Here is a 21,051-nt window from a genome sequence, read left to right on the forward strand (position 1 = left end):
TTGTCACTGGCCTTTGCCAAGTGGCTGCCCTGGTGCTTGGAGGTTCCCTTGCTCTGCATCTTCTTCATGAATTCAAAGCATTCTCCAATTGGACAAGGTGGAGATCATGACGTCACTGCCTTGCCTCTCCACCTCATCCAAAGAACACTTTCCTTTCATTAAGTAAATTCCTATCCGATAGGCTACTTTCACACTGGGGCCACTGATCGCTGATCGTTTTAGCTGCACTTTTCGACCACTAGCGAGGTGCTTTTAACCCATGCTTGCGGCCGAAGAAGGGGTTAAAAGTGACCGTGTTATGGTGCTTCTGAATTGCTTTTCAGGCACTTCAGAAGCGCTGCCCATTCATTTCATTTTGGGAGCGCATTCAGCGTCCCCTAACTGCCCCAAAAATGCTGCTTGCAGACCTTTTCAGAACATTCCACAAGCGCATCCCCCCAGTGTGAAAATTCGCACTAAAATGAATTGGGGGGTGGTTTGCAGGCGTTTAGAGGCCATTTCTGAGACTAAAACCCCTGAAAACCGCCTTACTGTGAAGCCAGCCTTAGTCCACCTCCCTAGAAAAAACAATTTATTCTTCATGAGCTTAGAAAGGTGGGTACAATTTAAATTAATTTTATCACTGCCCAGAGTTAGGCTTTAACCACTTCAGGCCATTTTTTGCGAAACAGCACTGCGTTATTTTAACTGACAATTGCCCGGTCGTGTGACGATGTACCCAAATAAAATGGATGTCCTTTTTTCCCACAAATAGAGCTTTCTTTTGGTGGTATTTGATCGCCTCTGCAGTTTCTTCTTTCCTGTCAGAACGGTGATCTGCCTTGTTTATTCCATCTCTCTGGGGAGCGTTCATGGGTGACTCGCTAAATAGGCTAAATCCAGCCTATTCCTAACTAAGCTTAAATCTGCTCCCAACTCCCTTCTAAACCCTATTCTAACTACTCTGTAAAAGGAAGATGTGTATACTTACGTATGCTGAGAGAAATCTGGTGTTCTATCAAATAGCTTACCCCCTTCGGATAATGCCTCCGATGATCTGTGCATGCGCAGTACACGTCACTCCAGCTGATCTGTGACAGGCGGACTTGGAGGTATTGTAGGGTGGGCCACCGTCCTGCAATACACCAAAAGCCACTGTCCTACAAACACACCCAAATCTGTCTGCCACGTGATCGGTCAATTCTCCCGCATGAGCAGAAAACCAGGCAGAATCTGCCGATTACATGCCCAATTAGCAGATCGTCAGATAATGCCTCCAACGATCTATGCATGCACAGTGTTGCCTTCACGCCAGCTGATCAACATAGCTAGAGTGAGGTTGCATACTGTGCATGGGCAGATAGTCAGTGGCATTATCCAACGGGGATGCACTATTTGATGGAACAATGGCCTGGTCACATGATCAGCTGTCAGTAGCGGTTTCAGTGTAGTGGAGAGGCAGCCAAAAAACAGATGCCCCATAGTAAAGCCTATAAGTGACTCTGCAGCCATTGTCTCTGATCTCTCCTATGCCCTGAAGTTGGCCACTGAGGAGATCACGTGACTGGTCTGGACTGCTCTCAGAATAGGCAAGTATACACATCTTTCTTTCACAGGGTAGATAGAATAAGGTTTAGAAAGGGATGGGAGCAAATTTAAGCTTAGCTAGGAATAGGTTGGACTTTCACTTTAAGACCGTTCTCTTATGTTCAGATTTAAAGGGATTCTAAAGTCAAATTTTTTTTTTTTTTTTTAGCAATGTCTGGAACGACCCATTTTACTCAGATTTTCAGAGAGAAATGCACTATACCCAGCATGTACAACATTTGCTGCTTTCGTCCTTAAAGTGATTGTAAAGTCTCTTTTTTTTAGTTAAAAATAACAAACATATCTATACTTACTTGCTCTATGCAGTGGTCTTGCACAGAGCAGCCCAGATCCTCCTCTTCACGGGTCCCTCTTTGGCAATCCTGGCCCCTCCCTTCTGTTGAGTGCCCCCACAGCAAGCAGGTTGCTATCGGGGCACCCGAGCCCAGCCGCAGCTCCGCGTGTCCATTCAGACATGGAGCCGTGGTGCAGCCCCGCCCCCTCTCTCTCTTCATTGGCTTATGGACTTTGATTGACAACAGCAGGAGCCAATGGCGCTTCGCTGCTGTCTCAGCCAATATGGAGGGAGAGTCCTGGACAGCAGAGTCTTTCGTGCAACATCGCTAGATCAAGAGGGGGCTTGGGTAAGTGTTAGGGGGCTGCTGCACATAGAAGGCTTTTTATCCTAATGCATAGAATGCATTAAAGGGGTTGTAAAGTGTTATTTAAAAAAATAAAAATAAAACATGTTATACTTACCTCCACTGTGCAGCTCGTTTTGCACAGAGTGACCCCAAACCTGGTCTTCTGTCTCGGTTTCCCCCCGCAAGTACTTCTCACGTTCATGCGAGCTCCCTCGCATGGTGAGAAGCACTTGCGGGGGGGGGGGGGGGGGGGCGCTCCCGTGATACAGCCACCAGCTATAGCCGCTCACTGTATGACTCGGCCGCGCCCCCGGTGCGCCACGCCATTGGATGTGATTGACAGCAGCGCGAGCCAATGGCTGCGCTGCTTTCAATCCATCCACTTTAGAATGCATTAAGGTGAAAAAATATTTACCTTTACAACCCCTCTACAAAGCTTCTGCCTTTAGAACCACTTTAAATGTCAATTTCCTGCAGGGAAAAAAAAAAGGCAGTAGAGTGGCTTAGCGGTTAGCCCTGCTGCCTTAGGGTGCTCAAGTTTCCCCCCACACTCCAAATACATACTAATAAATTAATTGACTGATGTCCAAATTGGTCCTAGTATTAATGTGAGTTAGAGCCCTTGAGAGAAGCGCCTAGAAGGGTGTGCTGATGTGAATGTACAGTATGTAAAGCGCAGTGTAAACTGTCAGAGAAATATAAATAATTGAATGGGAAAAAAATAATTCATACCAGTGTTTACCATACATCCAGTGGCCTCCGTACGTCAGCAGGCAAAATCCCACCGTACTTTTTTTCCAATGGTTACGAAGTGTCTTAAAGATACGAACTACTCTTGACATTTCTGCGTTGAGACTGTACAGAGACAAAGCATATACAAACTCAACTTTCAGCCCAACCAAAAGTTCAACCAGCTGACGTTTTTTTCCCCATCATTTGGGGACTCTATAGATATAATTTCTGTGCCGAGTTCCCAAGTCTACACACCTGTGTCCAACATGAGCCGTTCCCACCACTATGTCATAGAGGTCTCACTGTTGGAGTATCAAGACATAAAAAAAAATAGGGATAAGCAAGTTAGGTATTGAATCACCATGCTGTAATATTCAAATACAAGTTTATTCCAATGACAAATTCTTTGTAAAGCCAACACGTTCCAGCAGCAGTACCTCTGGTCCTTTCATCAGGACTTAGAAAAAAACAAAATGTATATGTACTCAATAATCAAGCTATAGTTGGATGTTAAACCAAGTTGGCACAGCATCCAGTCAGCAGCTCGTATAAGCAGTCTTGACGATCCTCTGCGAGACTGCTGTGAAAACTTAAAAGGGATTGTAAATGATCACCTTTTAAAACAAGCCCTTTATTTTAAAGCGGAGTTCCAGTCCCCCAAATGCTTTTTTTTTTTTTAAACATTTGTCTGTACCTGTTTTGTCATATCTAGCAACATTTAGAACATGTCATGCGTGTAGTCCTTGTAGTTTGTGTTAAAATATGAAGACTAACCAGATCTCAGAAGCAGGCAGGTTCCAGGTCATTTGTGGGCATCTGAAGCCCTCGTCTTGATTTTCGGAATTCAGTGCAGCTGGCTACCCAGCATGCACCTCCTGATCTCACACCTGCGCAGTGAAGCCACTGAGCGGCTTCCTTTTTCTTCTCAACAGGTTGCCATAGCAATGGTGGTGTCAGTGGAAGTTCTTGCCCCGTTGCTATAGCAACCTGTCAACCATGGCATCCTGGTCCTCCCGTTCGCGTAATTTCCGGTCCGGAAATACCCCAAGATTTCTTCACTAGGCAATTCGCAAGGACTCCTGGAAAACACGGCATTGCTATCCCAGGAGCCCTTGCAAATTGCCTAGTGACGTAATTGCCTAGGCAGCCGCAGCTGGAAGTGCTGCAGAAAAAAAGTGAAAAAAATTATATTTACAAAGAATAAAAAAAATGCATTGCCATTTATTACAGTATTCAGGGTGGGCATGACAGTAATTGGACTTTTAAAAAATGGGTGGAAATCCACTTTGGGATAGAACTGAAAGACAAAATATTTGTGTATGGATATTTAAAAAAAAATAAAAATAAAATAAAAACCCATATTAAATACCTTTTTTTTACCCCTGAGGGAACAGAGGGAATGTCAGGGATCACATTCCCTCTGTTCTCAGCTGCATAAGGGCTGGGGGGAGGCGTGTCAGAACAAGTGAAGACTGATCATTGGAGGAGAGCAGGCTGAGTTGCCAGCACAGCTAGAGAACTGACTACGATGTGTTCTCCTGCTTAGTATGGTCAGTTTTTAAAAGAAAAGCAGAGGGACTGGCAGGAACACCAGGGATTTCACATAAAGGAAGCAATACAAAGAGAACAGGATGCTTTCTCATACAAGTACATGGTACAGAAGGCACATATCGGGAATATGAAGTGTTGGGGGTAACAAATGCTTAAAGTGGATGTAAAGCCACGCTCATCGTTTCTAAATTACTGCTCAGAGCTGGATTAACTCTTTGTGACAAGACTGGGCACCGATGAAATGACATCCTATGCTCTACAAGGTACAAGCCTTAATTAAAAGAAATAATTGGGGTTTACATTCATTTAATAACATCTAACTATGGATTGATTACCGAGTCCATATACACTGTTGCAATTTCTTTCCAAGATCTTATGAAGGGTATAGTCCCTGAAACATGTTGGCTTCACAAAAATGTATCACTGAAATAAACTTGTATTTGTACTTAATTATCATGGTATGGCACTTCAATACCCAAGTTGCTCATTTAACATGGAATGACAACCTTATTAAAAAATAAACACATACAAATATTTTCAGGACCCCCTTATCTACCTTTCTAAGCATAAAAGCAGCCAGGAGCTGACACAGATCAATAATCTTCACCTGTAACTAAAATATCACTTTTGGGTGGACTGATTTAAAAAAAAAAAAAAAAAACACTCATCACGGAAAAGAAAGTAAATAAATATTTAAAAATAAAACCTCAATAATATAACCTATATAACTTAGAGCTACACAATTAATCGTTAAAAAATCATGATCTCGATTCTACCCCCCTGAGATCTATATTGCAGCGTTTCCACTTCTTATATAAAAGAATGGCAGAGACTTATCTGCTCAATCAGCTGTCAAAAGAAAACATGGCAGTCTGCCAAGTTTTTAAAATGAAACATTATAACTAACTCTTCCTTCTTAGATCTAAAGGCTAAACTTCTGTGTGAAAAAAAACGTGAGAAGCACCTGCAGGAGGAAGCCGAGACAGCCGCCGAGGGACCCCAGAAGAGCAGGTTCGGGGCCACTCTGTGCAAAACGAGCTGCACAGTGGAGGTAAGCATAACATGTTTGTTATTTTTTATTTTTTTTTTATCACTTTACAATCCCTTTAAAATCAATATTTTTTGCTAGTAAATTATTTGGAACCCCCAAACATATATACTGTATATTATATATATTTTAGCAGAGACCCTAGGGAATAAAATGTCAATATTATTATTTTATGTCACACTGTATTTGCCCAGTGGTCTTTCAAACTAAATTTTTGGGGAAAAAATACACTTCAATGAAAAAAACAAAAACAAAAAAAACAGTAAAAGTATTTTTTTCCGCTTTAATGTGAAAGGTGATGTGACGCCGCAACAATCGTGAGAGAATCGTGATCTTCTAAGCAGAAAAAAAAAATGGGATTTTTGTACTCACCATAAAATCCTTTTCTCTGAAGTTCTTTGACGGACACAGCTCCTTTAATTCTTGACCTTAGAGTTATCATGCCTCCTTCAGGAGAGGACTAGGCAGAACATGTAACACATGTATAAACAGCAAGACTGCACAGCACCGCCCAGGTGGCGGCCCATCTGCAGCTCAGTTCGTCAAAAAGCAGCACAAACATAAATAAGGAGGGGTGGGTGCTGTGTCTGTCAATGAACTTCAGAGAAAAGGATTTTACGGTGAGTACAAAAATCAAATTTTCTCTTTCATTCATTGACCGATACAGCTCCTTTAATTCTTGACCATAGGGACGTCCCCAAGCAGTGTCAAAAAACAAGGGGTGGAAACAGCAAAAAACATAACTTCACCCACAACAAAAAGAACACCTCAACAGAGGAGTTGCCATCTTAAGTGGCCTCCATCAAAACCAGCGGCCAACATATGCATCAAAAGATGCGATTACAACAAACTTGTAACTTAAAGTGTATATTGCAACCTTACACAGCCGCCTGCAAAACCTTGCGGCCAAAGCTAGCATCCGCAGATGTGCTTATATCAACTTTGTACAACTTAGCGAAAGTGTGAATAGACGACCAGGTCGCCGCCTTACACACCTGGGAGACAAGCGCTTGATGTCGGAAAGCTCAGGAAGTAACAATTGCCCTGGTGGAATGAGTTCTGACAGGAAAATGGGGCACCCACCTCTTTAAGGCATAGGCCTGAACCACGATCTGTCTGATCCACCGAGAAATGGTGGCAACGACGAGACCGCCATATCTTTCTTCGGACCAGCCAGCGAGACAGAGTCTGACTTCCAGAAAGGAGCCGTAGCAGACAGAGACACCCGTAGAGCCCGGACCACGGCCAGGGAATGTAAGGCAACCTCTTTCAGATGTGTTGGCTTAGGACATAAGAATGGTAAAACGATGTCCTCATTTAGATGGAATGCCGAAACCACTTTTAGAAGTAAAGAGGGCTGGGGACCTAGCACCTCTTTATCCTTGTAGATGACCAGGTAGGGAGACTTGCATGACAAGGCTGCTAACTCAGAAACCCTCCTGGCAGATGTAATAGCCACTAGAAAGACTACTTTCTGAGAAAGAGTTAAGGGAATCTCCCTAATGTTTTCAAATGGCGGTTTCTGAAGCGCCGATAGCAGAAGATTCAGATCCCATAGAGGTAGCGGTGGTTGAACCGGAGGGACTACATGACAAACCCCTTGCACAAAAGTTAGCAGCCTTGTCATGCACCAATGAGTGAGTCGCCAAGGGACATTGGAAAAAAAAAAAAAAAAAGACAGCCAAGGCCGATATCTGTCCCTTGATGGTGCTTAAGGCAGGTTTCTGAGCCACTGCAAAAACAGCAGGATCCTGGAAACTGAATAAGTGCGTGGATGCCACCCCATCTCCTCACACATGGTGATGTAAGCCTTCCATGTAAGAAAGGTAAATCTTACGAGAAGACGACTTCCATGCCCTCAGCATAGTGGAAATTACCGATTCTGACAGACCTTGGCCTTTCAGCACCTGGTTTTCAGCAGCCATGCCGTTAAAACCGACGACGGTAAAGCAGGATGAAGTTTCAGTCCTCTCGCAGCCGGTAGCCACCAAGGAACAGCCACCACCAGTTGTACTAGGTCGCGTACCAAGAATGCCAAGGCCAATATGGGGCAATCAGAATTACTGGAATCCCCCCGACCTCCAATCTGCGCAGCAGACATGGTAGAAGTTTGAGTGCGGGGGAAAGGCGTAAATCAGTCGATAAAGCCCCCATGGAGCCACCAACGCGTTCGCCCTGGGGTCTCTTGTCCTGGATACAAACCTCTGCACCTTCCAATTGAGCCGAAAGGCCAGGGGGTCCACATCTGGGGTACCCCACCTTAGGCAAAGGAGCCGGAATACCTCCGGATGCAATGACCATTCCCCTGGGTCCAGCACCTGACGACATAGGTAGTCCGCCTGCCAGGTTTCTTCGCCCAGGATGTATATGGCCGACAAGGCCGGCAAGTGTCGCTCTGCCCACTGGAGGATGTGAGCAACCTCCTGTGCTGTCGCTGAGCTCCTTGTTTGTCCTTGATGATTGACGTATACCACCGCCGTGGCGTTGTCCAACTGGATCCTGATTGGGCGCTCTTGTAGCCTCATTGACCATGTGGAGAGGCACAGCCTGATCGCCTGAAGCTCAAGCACATTGATCAGCAGTTGGGATTCTTCCCGCGACCAAAGGCCCTGGGCCAACTGTACTCCCAGAACTCCCCCCCCCCCCCCCCCAACCGGTCAAGCTGATGTCCACTGTGAACACCGTCCAATGGAGAGGAAAGAACGATCTCCCGGACTGAAGGTTCGGAGGCCTCAGCCACCAGACAAGGGAATACCGGACTAGCTAGCTCACCCGAATTTGACAATCCAGGGATAACGGGGATTTGTCCCATTTTGACAAAATCTCCTTTTGTAGGACTCGAGTGTGTACTGCTTTGAAAGTGGCTACCATGTGGCCCAGAACTCGCATGCAGAAGCGCAACAAGGACCACCTGCGATTCACCATTAGCCACACCGCAGCTTGAATAGTCTGCAGCTTGTCTGAAGGGAGAAAAACTCTCGCTTCTGAGGAGTCCAACAGTAAGCCCAGGTACTGAGTCGGCACTAACACCGACTTCTTTAGGTTCAGCACCCAACCAAACTCCCGGAGAGTCTGCATGGTGATCGCTACATCTTCCCTTAATTCTGAGGCGAAAGCTGCCCTCAGAAGGAGGTCATCTAGGTAACCCATGATTGTGATCCCACGTTGTCTTAGCACCGCCAGAATTTAAGCTAACACTAGGCCAAAAGGTAGAGCCACAAACTGGTAGTGTTCTTCCCTGACTGCAAATCACAGAAACCTCTGATGCCTGAGGCATATGGTGTAAGTACACTTCCTAGATATCCAAGGATGCCAGGAAGTCCCCCGATGAAGTGCAGCGACCACAGAGCAAACTGATTCCATCCTGAATCTTTGCACTTTCACAAAGCTGTGGAGTGCCTTCAAGTCCAGGATTGAACATACCCCTTCCTTTTTGGGGACTACAAACAGATTGGAGTAGAATCTCTGAAACCTTTCCAGCATCAGTACAGGTACCCTCATCCCGCGCAGTAGCAGGTCTTGTACTGCCCCAAACAGGGCTTTCCGATGAGCCAGAAGTAGAGGTAGGTTGGAGGGAAAAAATCTGTTTGGTGGACAAGAAAAACTATCTTGTATCCTGATGAAACCAGTTTGCAGACCCATTGGTTGGCCAGTATAGAGGTCCACCAAGCTGAAAACTCCTGAAGGCGACCACCCAACCCGAGAGTTGGGCGGGGGCTAACCTTCATGCAGTAACATTTTTGCTTGCAGATTTGTTTGGCTTGCGAAACCAGGGACGCTTTTGTCCTTCAGCAGGCAACCTTGTCGGACTGGGAACGCTTTCCTGCCGACCCGGGTGGGCAAAAAAGCCGTTTCTGAGCAGAAAAGGAGGGCCTTTGGCTACGGCGTGGCTCCTTACCCTTTCTGGACAGTGGAAGCAACGTGCTCTTCCCACCGGTAACATTTTTAATAATGTCAGCCAGCGAAGCTCTAAAAAGCCTCTCACTTTGGAAGAACAAATCTGCCAGTGCTTTTTTAGATGCCTGGTCCACACACCAGCATGTTAGCCAAATTAGGCGCCGTAGCACCACTGCTGATACAGATGCTCTAGAGAGCAGGGGGACCATATCCAGGGCCGCATCACAGACATACTTAAGTTCATGCACCAACTGGTCTGCCAGCTCTACACAGACCAGAAGAGACTGTTGCTTCTCCAATTCACGGTGCAACAACTTTGCCCATTCAGTAAGCGTCTGCGACACCAAGGCCGTGGCTAGCACAGGTTCGTAACGCTGACCCCACTACCATAAACATGGACTGGGCCACTGCCTCGGCCCTCCTGTCGGCAGGGTCCTTGAAGGCAGGAGTCCCTTCTACCGAAATCGTGTTTACTTTATTTAACCTGGATACCGGGGGGGGGGGGGGTCAACGACTGGAGGAGACGTCCATTTTTTCTGGAGGGTCTCCTCTAAGGGGTAACGCACCACCATTCTTCTTGGGACTGAAAAGACCCGCTGTGGACTTACCCATTCCTTGTAGATGAACTTATCAAAATAACTCAAATACGGAAACACCTTAGGTGTGCGGGCCGGTTTGTGGGACCCGAAAGGGACCGCCACCTCAGCAGAGGTTCCTGCTGCATCCTGTATCTTCAGGGTATCCCACACCGCAGTGATAAGTGCTCCTACTAGCGCTTTTTCCTGCGCTAACCTGGACAGAGTCATTCTCACTATCAGAACGGTCCTGGTCCGCATCTTCTGACACGTCAGAACAGGGGCCACCAGTTACCGCGGGACCCGAGTCTGAATCAGAGCTCTACCCAGAAGACGGGGGGGGGGGGGAGGGGGCGTTTTATACCCCCCTTGCTCCTGCACAATGCTTCCACCCTGGCAACAAAGGTCTGCAGGACCGCCGACAAAAAGTGTCCAGAAACACCGCATTTTCTGCAGGTGAGCCAGTTGCAATAGCATGTCTGGGGAAGAAGCGCAAGCTACTGGCGCCATTCTGACCCTTACTCGCCTGCCACAACTTAGGGACTTAAGGCAAGGTACACGAATCTCACCCTCCTAGCTGCTCACAGACTGAGGGGCCCCTCGGCAGGACTCACCACCCTGACCGAGTGCTGCGCTGTGCTGCCGCTCTGTCCTGTTTCAGTCACAAAGTGCTCAGAGTGAAAATTTACTAGAGGTAAAAACGCACTGAGGCTACAAGAAAATGGCCACCGGACCTTCTAGAAAATGTCTGACAGCCCATACACTGCATAATATTACAGGAAAATGGCCGCGGCAATGGCTGTTGGCCACGGCACACTGTGACATGGACAGCATGTCATGTGTGTGCCCCGGAGCATATACCTCACCGGCGGCCCCTGGAGCAGAAGGGGAATGTCGTGGCCGACCCAGCGCATAGCTAGGGTCTGCTCACGCTCGTTGGCCAGGATGGGGAGACTACAAGGATCTATATTATCCAGCCTGTCACCCAGCCGGCTGTTGATTGTAGATCACAGGATCAAAAATTTTAGAAAAAGTGAACAAAATCCCAGGACCAATGGTCCCCTCAGGGAGCCAGGTCCTTCTCCTACACTAGGCAGAAAAAAAACTGAGCTGCAGGAAGCAGGGTGAGGGGTTATAACCAGAGGGACCGCCCCTTGGGCGGTGCTGTGCAGTCTTGCTGTTTTTACATGTGTTACATGTTCTGCCTAGTCCTCTCCTGAAGGTGGCGTGATAACCCTAAGGTCAAGAATTAAAGGAGCCGTGTCCATCAATGAACGAAAGAGAAATCGCGATTCTCATTTTAGCCAGAATCGTGCAGCACTAACATAACTACAACTAAGCCATTCCAGCAAGCTATAACATTCTAATACTGGCAAAAAATCTCCCTGCTTGTGTGATTGGCTCACTGCCTTTCTCCAAATCATCTGTAATCTTCATTCGTTACAAAGCAGTAATTAGACAAAAAGAAGCCATTATAAAATATTTTAGAATGTCACAGTTGGGATCCAAGATTAATGTGGAGTTCCAGGCTGAAATAAATAACACAATTTAAAGTGTATGTAAAGCCAAAACATTACATTTTGTATAGCATAGGAAAGGGTTAGGACCTCTGCCAGGTTTTTTATTGCCATCTGTGCTGTGTAATCCTGGGAGATTAAAGTAGAACTATAAGCAAAACTTTATTTTCCATTTGGGATAGAGCAAACTGTGTCCCATTGCAGAGATTTCCATTCACATCCTGTCCCATAGCCAAATAGGGAGTGAGAGGAAATCCTTGCAAATTAAGGTAATACTTTGGGGGCCCCCAGATTACCAGTACTAGGGCCCCTATTGCAAGATTTCCACTCCATTACTTTTCTGGGGACAACCCTAAGTTTGGGATTTAGTTTTACTTTCACTTTCAATGATAATGTTAAGCAGAACAAATAGAGATGGTGAATCTACCAAACGGGGGCACAGACAGCAATAAAAAACCTGACAGGGGTTCTAATCCCTCCCAATTCTACCCAAAACTAAAAACAAAAGTTGCCTTTAGTTATATTTTAACCCTCCTCATTTGCCCTGTGGACATTGCCATTGGTACACAAAGTGATGGGAAATCCAAAGTGTTCAAGTTGTCACAGGAACAGGAGGTGAGAGGAAATCTTCTAATGGGGACACCTATAACTGCTACAAATGTCTAACAGGGGATTGCCCTCCCTTTGCAGAGATTTACTTCCTGCTGGGTCTCTCTCGTTTTTTCTACACTTTAAGACTGCGCCTATTTTTCAAACTTGTTGTTTACAAGTTAAAATCATTTTTTTTTTTTTTTTTTATAGAAAATGTACTTAGAACCCCCAAACATTATACATATATTTTTTCTAACACTCTAGAGAATAAAATAGCAGTCATTGCAATACTTTCTGTCACACTATATTTGCGCAGCAGTCTTTCAACTTATTTGGGAAAAAATACACTTTTTGGAATAAAAAAAAATAAGACAACAGTAAAATTAGCCTAATCCTTTTTAAACTGTGAAAGATGATGTTACGCAGAATATATTGATACCAAGCATGTCACACTCGTGGAATGGCGACAAACTTTTACCCCTAAAAATCTCCATATGTGACGTTTAAAAAAAAAATTCTACAGGTTGCTTGTTTTCAGTTACAGAGGAGGTCTAGGGCGGTCTAGGGTTAATTATTGCTCTCGCTCTACCGATGTGTGGTTTGAACACCGTTTTACAAACGTATGCGTTTGCTTCTGCGTGTGAGCTCGGCGGGACAGGGCGCGTTTACATTTTTTTTTTTGTTTTTACTTATTTATTTTACCTTTTTTTTTTTTTAAAGAACCGTGTAAAAATAAAATGTTAACATCCCTTTTAATAAAAAAAAGCATTTCAGGACCTCTTAAATATGAGATCTGGGGTCAAAAAGTTGAAAAAAAAAAAAGAGAAAATGTTGCTTTAAGAGCTATGGGTGGAAGTGACGTTGTTTCTGCCCTGCATTGGTATGGAGCCATGTGGGGGGCCATCTTCCCCTCACTCAGCTCCATACCACAGAGGAGAGCGGACTCGAGGGCACTGGAGCATGGTGGGGGGCCCCTCTCCCGCCGTATAAGTGATCTTGCGGTGAATCCACCACAGAGACCACTTTTATCTGAAAGCGAACCGCCCACTGAAGAAGGGGATACCGGGGTTATGGCAGCTAGCTGCTGCCATACCAACGATATTCCTCTTCAAAGTGCCGACGTATAATGGCAGTGGGCACTCCAGAAGTGGCTAATAATGTTAAGCATTTCTTTTATATGAAATGAAACAATATGAGATTATATATATATATATATATATATATATATATATATATATATATATATATATTATATGATACATATGATATAATTTTAGATAAAAATTACATTATTTTCATTAAAAATTGAAGGGGGGTTGGGACTTTAAATGAAGCAATTGTATAGTAAGAATAAACAATAAGTAATCTTTAAATATTTAATTGATGACATTCATCTACAATCATAAAGAGTGTAAATTTATTTCATATATATATATATACACATGATGCACATAAAGCATAGACATAGGTAGAATAATACAGTCAAAATGGCACAAGATCAATGTCAAATAAATAAATATGTAAAAAGGAGAGAATGATTTGAAAAAATAAAAATGAAGTAAAATAAAAATAATAAAAATAAAAATAAAAATATAGAAAAAAAATATAAATGCTATGGCACAAAAATGCCACAGTGACAGACCCAAGACTGGCACGTGTACCCACAAGGTATATATAAGTCTATTGGCTAATATAAAAACAATATCATAGGGATCAATCCATATGGAATACAACTGTGTCATTTGGTATAGCTCGACGCATTTCGTGGATTTTTCCACTCATCAGAAACAGATGCACCAGAGATTCCTGTCAAGGTATATAAAATATGTCAATATTTAAAGTAGGATTATACATGAAGTTGTATGCCAATCGAGGGCTCACCGAGCAATCTCACCAAACCAGATAGCGCACGCAGCACATGGTGACCGGCGCAGGATGAGCCACGGAAGTAGACCCCAACACGGGAGCTGAGGCGGCATAATAGGAAGGTGCAACATTTGACGAACAGTGGATGTGTACAAAGTGAACAGCCAATATCAGTGTAACCGGGCTTGATAATGGTGTAATGAGTGGAGCAGGTATATCTGGGGAATAAGAAAACAAAAAAAAAAAATAAAATAAAAATAAAATAGAATTGTTTTATGTTGAGTATGTGTGTTAGCATAAAAAAGTGTGTTATATATAAATTGTATTGTGTTTTGAGCATGGTGTGATTATAAAAGGGTGATTACCATGATATGAGAATTGAAAAAGAAAAAATATTATTAATGATGTATGTGATTAAATGAATGAATAATAAGTGAGGAATTGTATGAATGTGACAAATGAATAGTAAGAATGTGTGAATATAAAAACATGAAAAAAGCCCACCGGTGAGGAAAGAAACAAGCAGAAAAAAAAATCGAAAAGTGAACCAAAAAAAAAAAAAAAAAAAAAAAAAAAGAGACAGAGCACCAACCTAAAAAAAGAGGGAAAAACATACCATGATGCTGCACCAAAGCACCACCGGCATAAGAATACACCAGGTGTGCAGTACCCCCAGACAGGGACCGGTCCGATGGACGGCCAGCTCTGAGTGGGGGGTATCTATATATGCCGCCAGCGCCACACAGTGAACCAATGGGGGGGGCGAGACCTCACCAGGAATGAGTAATCACTCCGTAGCCGGCACTGAAACTCCCCCGTGGAGACAACCAGATTTTGCAGCTGGGCGCCGGCGTGTGACATCATCCCAGGCATCACACACGCGGCATACCCACTGCCACAGCTGAATAGCTTGACGGGCGTGGCGCCGATGCGAGGAGGGGTGTCCGCCCAAATCTCCCAAACATAGGAGAAGAGGGAGGACCCACTGATCGCATCGCAAGTCCCGCGAAGGGGGACAGAACCAAAGCCAAATCCCTGCGCCAAAGTAACCACACGGAGCATATCACTAGTCAGGCTGAGAGCCTGCATAAGGTGTCTAAAAGGGAGCCTAACCTGTGGGGACAATGGGCCAGCGTCAGGAATACTGTCGGTCAAGATTAAATATGCCGTATACACGGCCAATTTATGTTAATACAAATAAATAGAAACAATAAAAATAATAATAAATAAGAAGCTTAACAAAGAATATCCAAAGAGTACAGCATCATGGTATGTTTTTCCCTCTTTTTTTAGGTTGGTGCTCGGGCTCTTTTTTTCTTTTCTTTTGGTTCACTCTTCGATTTTTTTCTGCTTGTTTCTTTCCTCACCGGTGGTTTTTTTTCATGTTTTTATATTCACACATTCTTACTATTCATTTGTCACATTCATACAATTCCTCACTTATTATTCATTCATTTAATCACATACATAATTAATAATATTTTTTCTTTTTCAATTCTCATATCATGGTAATCACCCTTTTATAATCACACCATGCTCACAACACAATACAATTTATATATAACACACTTTTTTATGCTAACACACATACTCAACATAAAACAATTCTATTTTATTTTTATTTTTATTTTATTTTTTTGTTTTCTTATTCCCCAGATATACCTGCTCCACTCATTACACCATTATCAAGCCCGGTTACACTGATATTGGCTGTTCACTTTGTACACATCCACTGTTCGTCAAATGTTGCACCTTCCTATTATGCCGCCTCAGCTCCCGTGTTGGGGTCTACTTCCGTGGCTCATCCTGCGCCGGTCACCATGCGCTGCGTGCGCTATCTGGTTTGGTGAGTTTGTTCGGTGAGCCCTCGATTGGCATACAACTTCATGTATAATCCTACTTTAAATATTGACATATTTTATATACCTTGACAGGAATCTCTGGTGCATCTGCTCCTGATGAGTGGGAAAATCCACGAAACGCGTCGAGCTATACCAAATGACACAGTTGTATTCCATATGGATTGATCCCTACCTAGTTATTATCAATACTCTATGATATTGTTTTTATATTAGCCAATAGACTTATATATACCTTGTGGGTACACGTGCCAGTCTTGGGTCTGTCACTGTGGCATTTTTGTGCCATAGCATTTATATTTTTTTTCTATATTTTTATTATTATTATTATTTTTATTTTACTTCATTTTTATTTTTTCAAATCATTCTCTCCTTTTTACATATTTATTTATTTGACATTGATCTTGTGCCATTTTGACTGTATTATTCTACCTATGTCTATGCTTTATGTGCATCATGTATATATATGAAATAAATTTACACTCTTTATGATTGTAGATGAATGTCATCAATTAAATATTACTTATTGTTTATTCTTACTATACAATTGCTTCATTTAAAGTGCCAACCCCCCTTCAATTTTTATCGATTATCGGGATGGAAGCATTATGTTTTGCTTCATTTAAAGTCCCAAATTCCCCCCCTTTTTACATTATTTTCATATGCAACCCAGGTAATGCTGTCCATAGATGGGTTGAAATTCAGCCATTTCAAAATCAACCAGCTCCATTTCTGCTCATTTGACGTCAATGTAACGGCCTACTTCAATGGTAGGCGGCACAGTGGTGTAGTGGCTAGCACTCTCACCTAGCAGTAAGAAGGGTCGCTGGTTCGAATCCCAACCAGGACACTCCCTGCCTGGAGTTTGCATGTTCTCCCTGTGCCTGCGTGGGTTTCCTCCGGGTACTCCGGTTTCCTCCCACAGACCAAAGACATGCAGGTAGGTTAATTGGTTTCTGTCCAAAATTGGCCCTAGTATATGAATGGGGACCTTGGATTGTGGGTAGGGACCAATGTGAGTGTGTAAAGTACAGGGATAGGGACAATTGTAGACACTCGGGTTGAAATGGATGGACTGGTGTCTTTATTCAAGCTTACTAACTATGAAACTATGAATCAAACAGGAATGTTGGGAAACTTTTGTTGATCAACAGAATACAATGGCACAGCAGGAAGGATTCCTCCATCCACCTTGCTTGTGTGGATGGGGGAATCTTAACTTTTTTTTTGTTTTGTTTTTTCTTCTGGCTGAACCAAAAAAATAAATAAAAAAGATCTGTGGGCATATTAGGTACCAGAATCCTTCCCGATTTCATCCTCAGTCTTCACTTGCACAGCCTCTCAGACTCACAGGAGGGAGAGAAACCTCTAGGAGCCAATCAGGGTAGATTTAAGTTCTAGCTATAATCACTGTGTGTGTGTGTCAACCCAAATCCAACCCCCCCCCCCCCCCCGCAACGCTGAAGGGATTCCCTCATCAACACTGTGTTGATGAGGGAATCAAGTGATTTTCTTTTCTGCAACCCATGGCAGCAGGAAAGAACAGTGTACCGTCTATGGCCAGTATGGCCAGTTTTAGCAGCGGTGACTTGTCAGCTTGCTGCTGCTTCCACATTATCCATTCAATAGGCTGTGGGGGCGTGGAGATGACCCCATTGCATTTCTAAACAGTGAAAGTAGTGCCATGCTTCCGCTATATGACAGAAGAGTAGAAATCAAGAAAGTGGCTGGACGGAACAACAAATCCTTTGTGGTATATTTGTGTGTCTGAACTTTTATGAACTGAATATGTTTGCCTGGAGTTTAGTTTTAAATTCTAACAATAGCAATACAATAAAGTTGTAGCAACATTGATGGACACCACTCTGCTCTTTGTCCATGTCAGCAAGCTCTAAGCCCTTGTACACGCGGTCGGAGATTTCGACGGAATGTGTCCGATCGGACCGTTTTTTTGGATATTCCGACTGTGTGTGGTCTACATCGGACTGTTTCCGTCTGAGTATCCGACGGACCAACATTTCCAACTTGTTGGTAAAATTTTCAGACAAAATGCTCCGATCGGACATACTCCGATCATGTGTAGAGAATTCCGATCGGACGAAGTGCCACGCATGCTCAGATCAAATTCCTACACCAAAGCTATTGGCTACTAGCGTGAACATAGTCCCGTCGTAATGAAATAACGTCATCACGTCGGATTTTCAGTTTCGGACAAAATCCGACAGATTTGGTTGTCGGAATCTCCGACCGTGTGTACAAGGGCTTAGTGTTATATTTACAGCACTGTGGGTTGCAATCGAGGGATGTACTGGTGAAGCATCATTCTGCTCCTAATTCTGGTCAGCATGTTTATTCCCAGCACATGTACGATCAGCAGAGGCTGACTGACCCCTATAGCAGCCCTATGGGAAGATCGGATGAGAACGGACAGCCTGTCTGTTTTCATCCGATCCCATCCAATCTGATCCACTGGACTGGTCACGAACGTATCGCCATTCGTCTGTTTTGAGTGGATCTTATCTGATTGGATGCCCATAGAATTCAAATGGGCGCCCCGCTCAGATCCGCCGGAAAAAACGACAGGCGGATCCGAGCGGGCCGATCGTGTGAAAGGGGCCTTACTATCCCAGTCTGTGCTGCTGTACAGAGAATGTATATAATGAAACCTATATTTGTTAATAAACATAAAACTGGATCAAATATGGGTCTTTTATATCGGTCTTCAGCCCTGATTTAATGTAGGCTTGTGTTGTATAATAAGGAGTCAGTTATCAGCGAATACAGTACAAGCTGGTTATCTGTACAGCAGATCGAGCATCCCTGAGGATGTTAAAGGACAGCAATGCAGTCTCTGTTAATGTCTGACTGCTATCACTCCATGTCACTGCTCTGCTTGACTCTGTCTGAGAGATAAAATCAATGTCAACAGCTGATACACCTGGGTGCTTCATCCCAACCTGGGGACTGATGTGACAGCAAGAAGAACGTCAGCGCTGTCAGTACTGCTTTGCTAGCATTTAACCATTAGAGTTATGTGTACTTCTAAAGCAGCCTTTTTCAACATGGAGGAACCCTTAAAAAAAAAAAAAATACAAATACATTCTGGTCTCAGGGAATCTCTGCTAAATCAAGGGTGTCACTGTAAACTTATGTGAGAGGCAGGGATTTCTCAAGGAACCCCTAGCAAATTCTGGAGCAGGGGTGCCCAACCTTTTCAGGAGCGAGGGTCCATTTAGCGACTTGGTAACCAGTCGCAGGCCACAATGAGCGTAAAGGGCAGATGGCAGGTCGGTGTCCACTCTGTATATGTAGAGCAGACATGGATGCAGCCCGCTCTACCCTAAGGGCCCTCCGATCTGCCTAGACAGAAGGGGACAGATCCCCTTCTGTTTTTTTAAGTAGATCGGATTGCAGATTGGCGGGTGTAAGCAGACACAAGTCTGAATGGAGGTGAATGGAGGGTCTGCCTGAAAAACAGACAGGCAGACTCGATCGGACCGATCGTGTGAAAGGGGCCTAAGGCTGCTTTCATACTGATGCACAGCAGTTTACCTACATCTCAACTGACCTTGATCTTCACTTCTTCCTCAGGATTCCTGCAGCTGGTTGCTGCTGTCCCCCAGGTGGTTATAACTGGTGACTGCTGCTGGCTGTCCTCCAGGATGGTACTGCTGGCAGATACCACTGGCTGGTACTGCTGGTTGGTACTGCTGGCTGGTACTGCTAGTGTGTATTGGTACTGCTGGCTGGTACTGGTACCGCTAGTATGTACTGGTACTGCTGCCGTGTACTGCTGGTGGCTGGTACTGCTGGCTGCTGTCTGAGATCGCAGGAAGCATGCAGCTGCAGTAGAGAGCAGAGCCTCTCTGCTTCCTGTCATAGGCGGAGTACATTTGGTATCACTCTGCCTGTGAAGGAGCCGACGCTATACAGGAAGCATCGGCTCTGCTTGCTTTAACAGCGGCTCCGTTGTTCCCGCTGATGCTCGAAGATGGTGGGTCGGAAACCCATCTCAGTCTACCCATAGATGGTTTGAATCTTGACCAGCCCCTACTGAATTGCTTTAGTTGCCACAGGATTAAGTGTCTCCATTGTCTCTTTTTATAACTTTTCTGGTGAAAATGCAAAATTTTGGATTTACACTCACTTAAATTCCTGGTGACACTGGAGATTGGATTGAATCACTCTAAAGGGGGCACAGACAGCAATAAAAAACATATAGACAAAGTCATACAGCACCTGACTCTCAAAGCCACTAATAGGGAGTGCATGTCGTTGATACTCTTTTATAGCTCATAAAATAAAATAAAAAGCCAGAACCCCGTAATGAGCCTTGGTTGTTTATTGATGACTCAACAAAACAACAAAAATGTATCTGGCACTTTTTCTTTGTCACTTGTTTTGTTGACTCACCCTATAAACAATTGAAGCTTGGCGAGCTGGATTTTTCTATTTTATGAGCAAATAAAACCTGAAAGTGGTTCTAGCCCCTTACCAATCTATCCCAAACAAGAAAAAAATAGGATTTTTAAAACAGCTTACCTGTAAAATCCTTTTCTTGGAGTACATCATAGGACACAGTGTCTCAAGTAATTACTTGGTGGGTTATAGGCCTACCTTCAGGTATTGACACTGGTATAACCAATACAGGAAGTTGACTCCCCTATATAACCCCTCCTCCTTCCAGGAGCACTCAGTTTTTGTAGCCAAGCAATATAAGTAATATACTCTCACCCCATAAAACAGAGGAGCGGGAGCTCTGTGTCCTATGATGTACTCCAAGAAAAGGATTTTACAGATAAGCTGTTTTAAAAATCCTATTTTCTTTATCGTACATCATAGGACACAGAGTCTCAAGTAATTACTTGGTGGGATGTCCCATAGTAATGCTACTTGAGGGGAGGGAGACACAAACCGTTAGGGTAACCCCCAGACCTGAGGACTTAGACTGCTGCCTGCAGCACACTGCACCCGAAGGTGATATCCTCATTCCATCTTACATGCACTTGATAAAATTTTGCAAATGTATGTACTGAAGGCCAAGTCGCGGCCTTGCAGATTTGAGACCTGGAGGCCTGGTGACGCACTGCCCAAGAAGCACCAACCACTCTGGTAGAGTGCGCCTTAACTTGAAAAGGGGGAATCTTTCCCTTTAAATCATAAGTTTGAATTATAACTTGCCAAATGCACTTAGCGACAGTGGAT

General features: G+C 44.0%; 1 protein-coding gene across 2 annotated transcripts in view; it reads right to left on the reverse strand.

The window, feature by feature from the left end:
- The window catches only part of AGK (acylglycerol kinase), a 157,164-nt gene that overhangs the window by 118,535 nt on the left and 17,578 nt on the right, over nucleotides 1-21,051 (reverse strand). The window contains exons 2-3 of one of the 2 annotated variants that reach the window (XM_077469256.1): nucleotides 3,198-3,244; nucleotides 2,943-3,065 (exon numbers count right to left, since the gene is read on the reverse strand). In XM_077469256.1, coding sequence (XP_077325382.1) covers nucleotides 2,943-3,052 — 110 coding nt within the window. In that variant the 5' untranslated portion in view covers nucleotides 3,053-3,065; nucleotides 3,198-3,244. The remainder of the gene's footprint in view (nucleotides 1-2,942; nucleotides 3,066-3,197; nucleotides 3,245-21,051) is intronic. The other variant, XM_077469255.1, reaches the window with a different exon arrangement.

The sequence above is a fragment of the Lithobates pipiens genome, unplaced genomic scaffold (genome assembly GCF_037356315.1).
Source record: "Lithobates pipiens isolate NorthernLeopardFrog02 unplaced genomic scaffold, aLitPip1_a1.2 Scaffold_8, whole genome shotgun sequence".
Classification (NCBI taxonomy): Eukaryota; Metazoa; Chordata; class Amphibia; order Anura; family Ranidae; genus Lithobates; species Lithobates pipiens.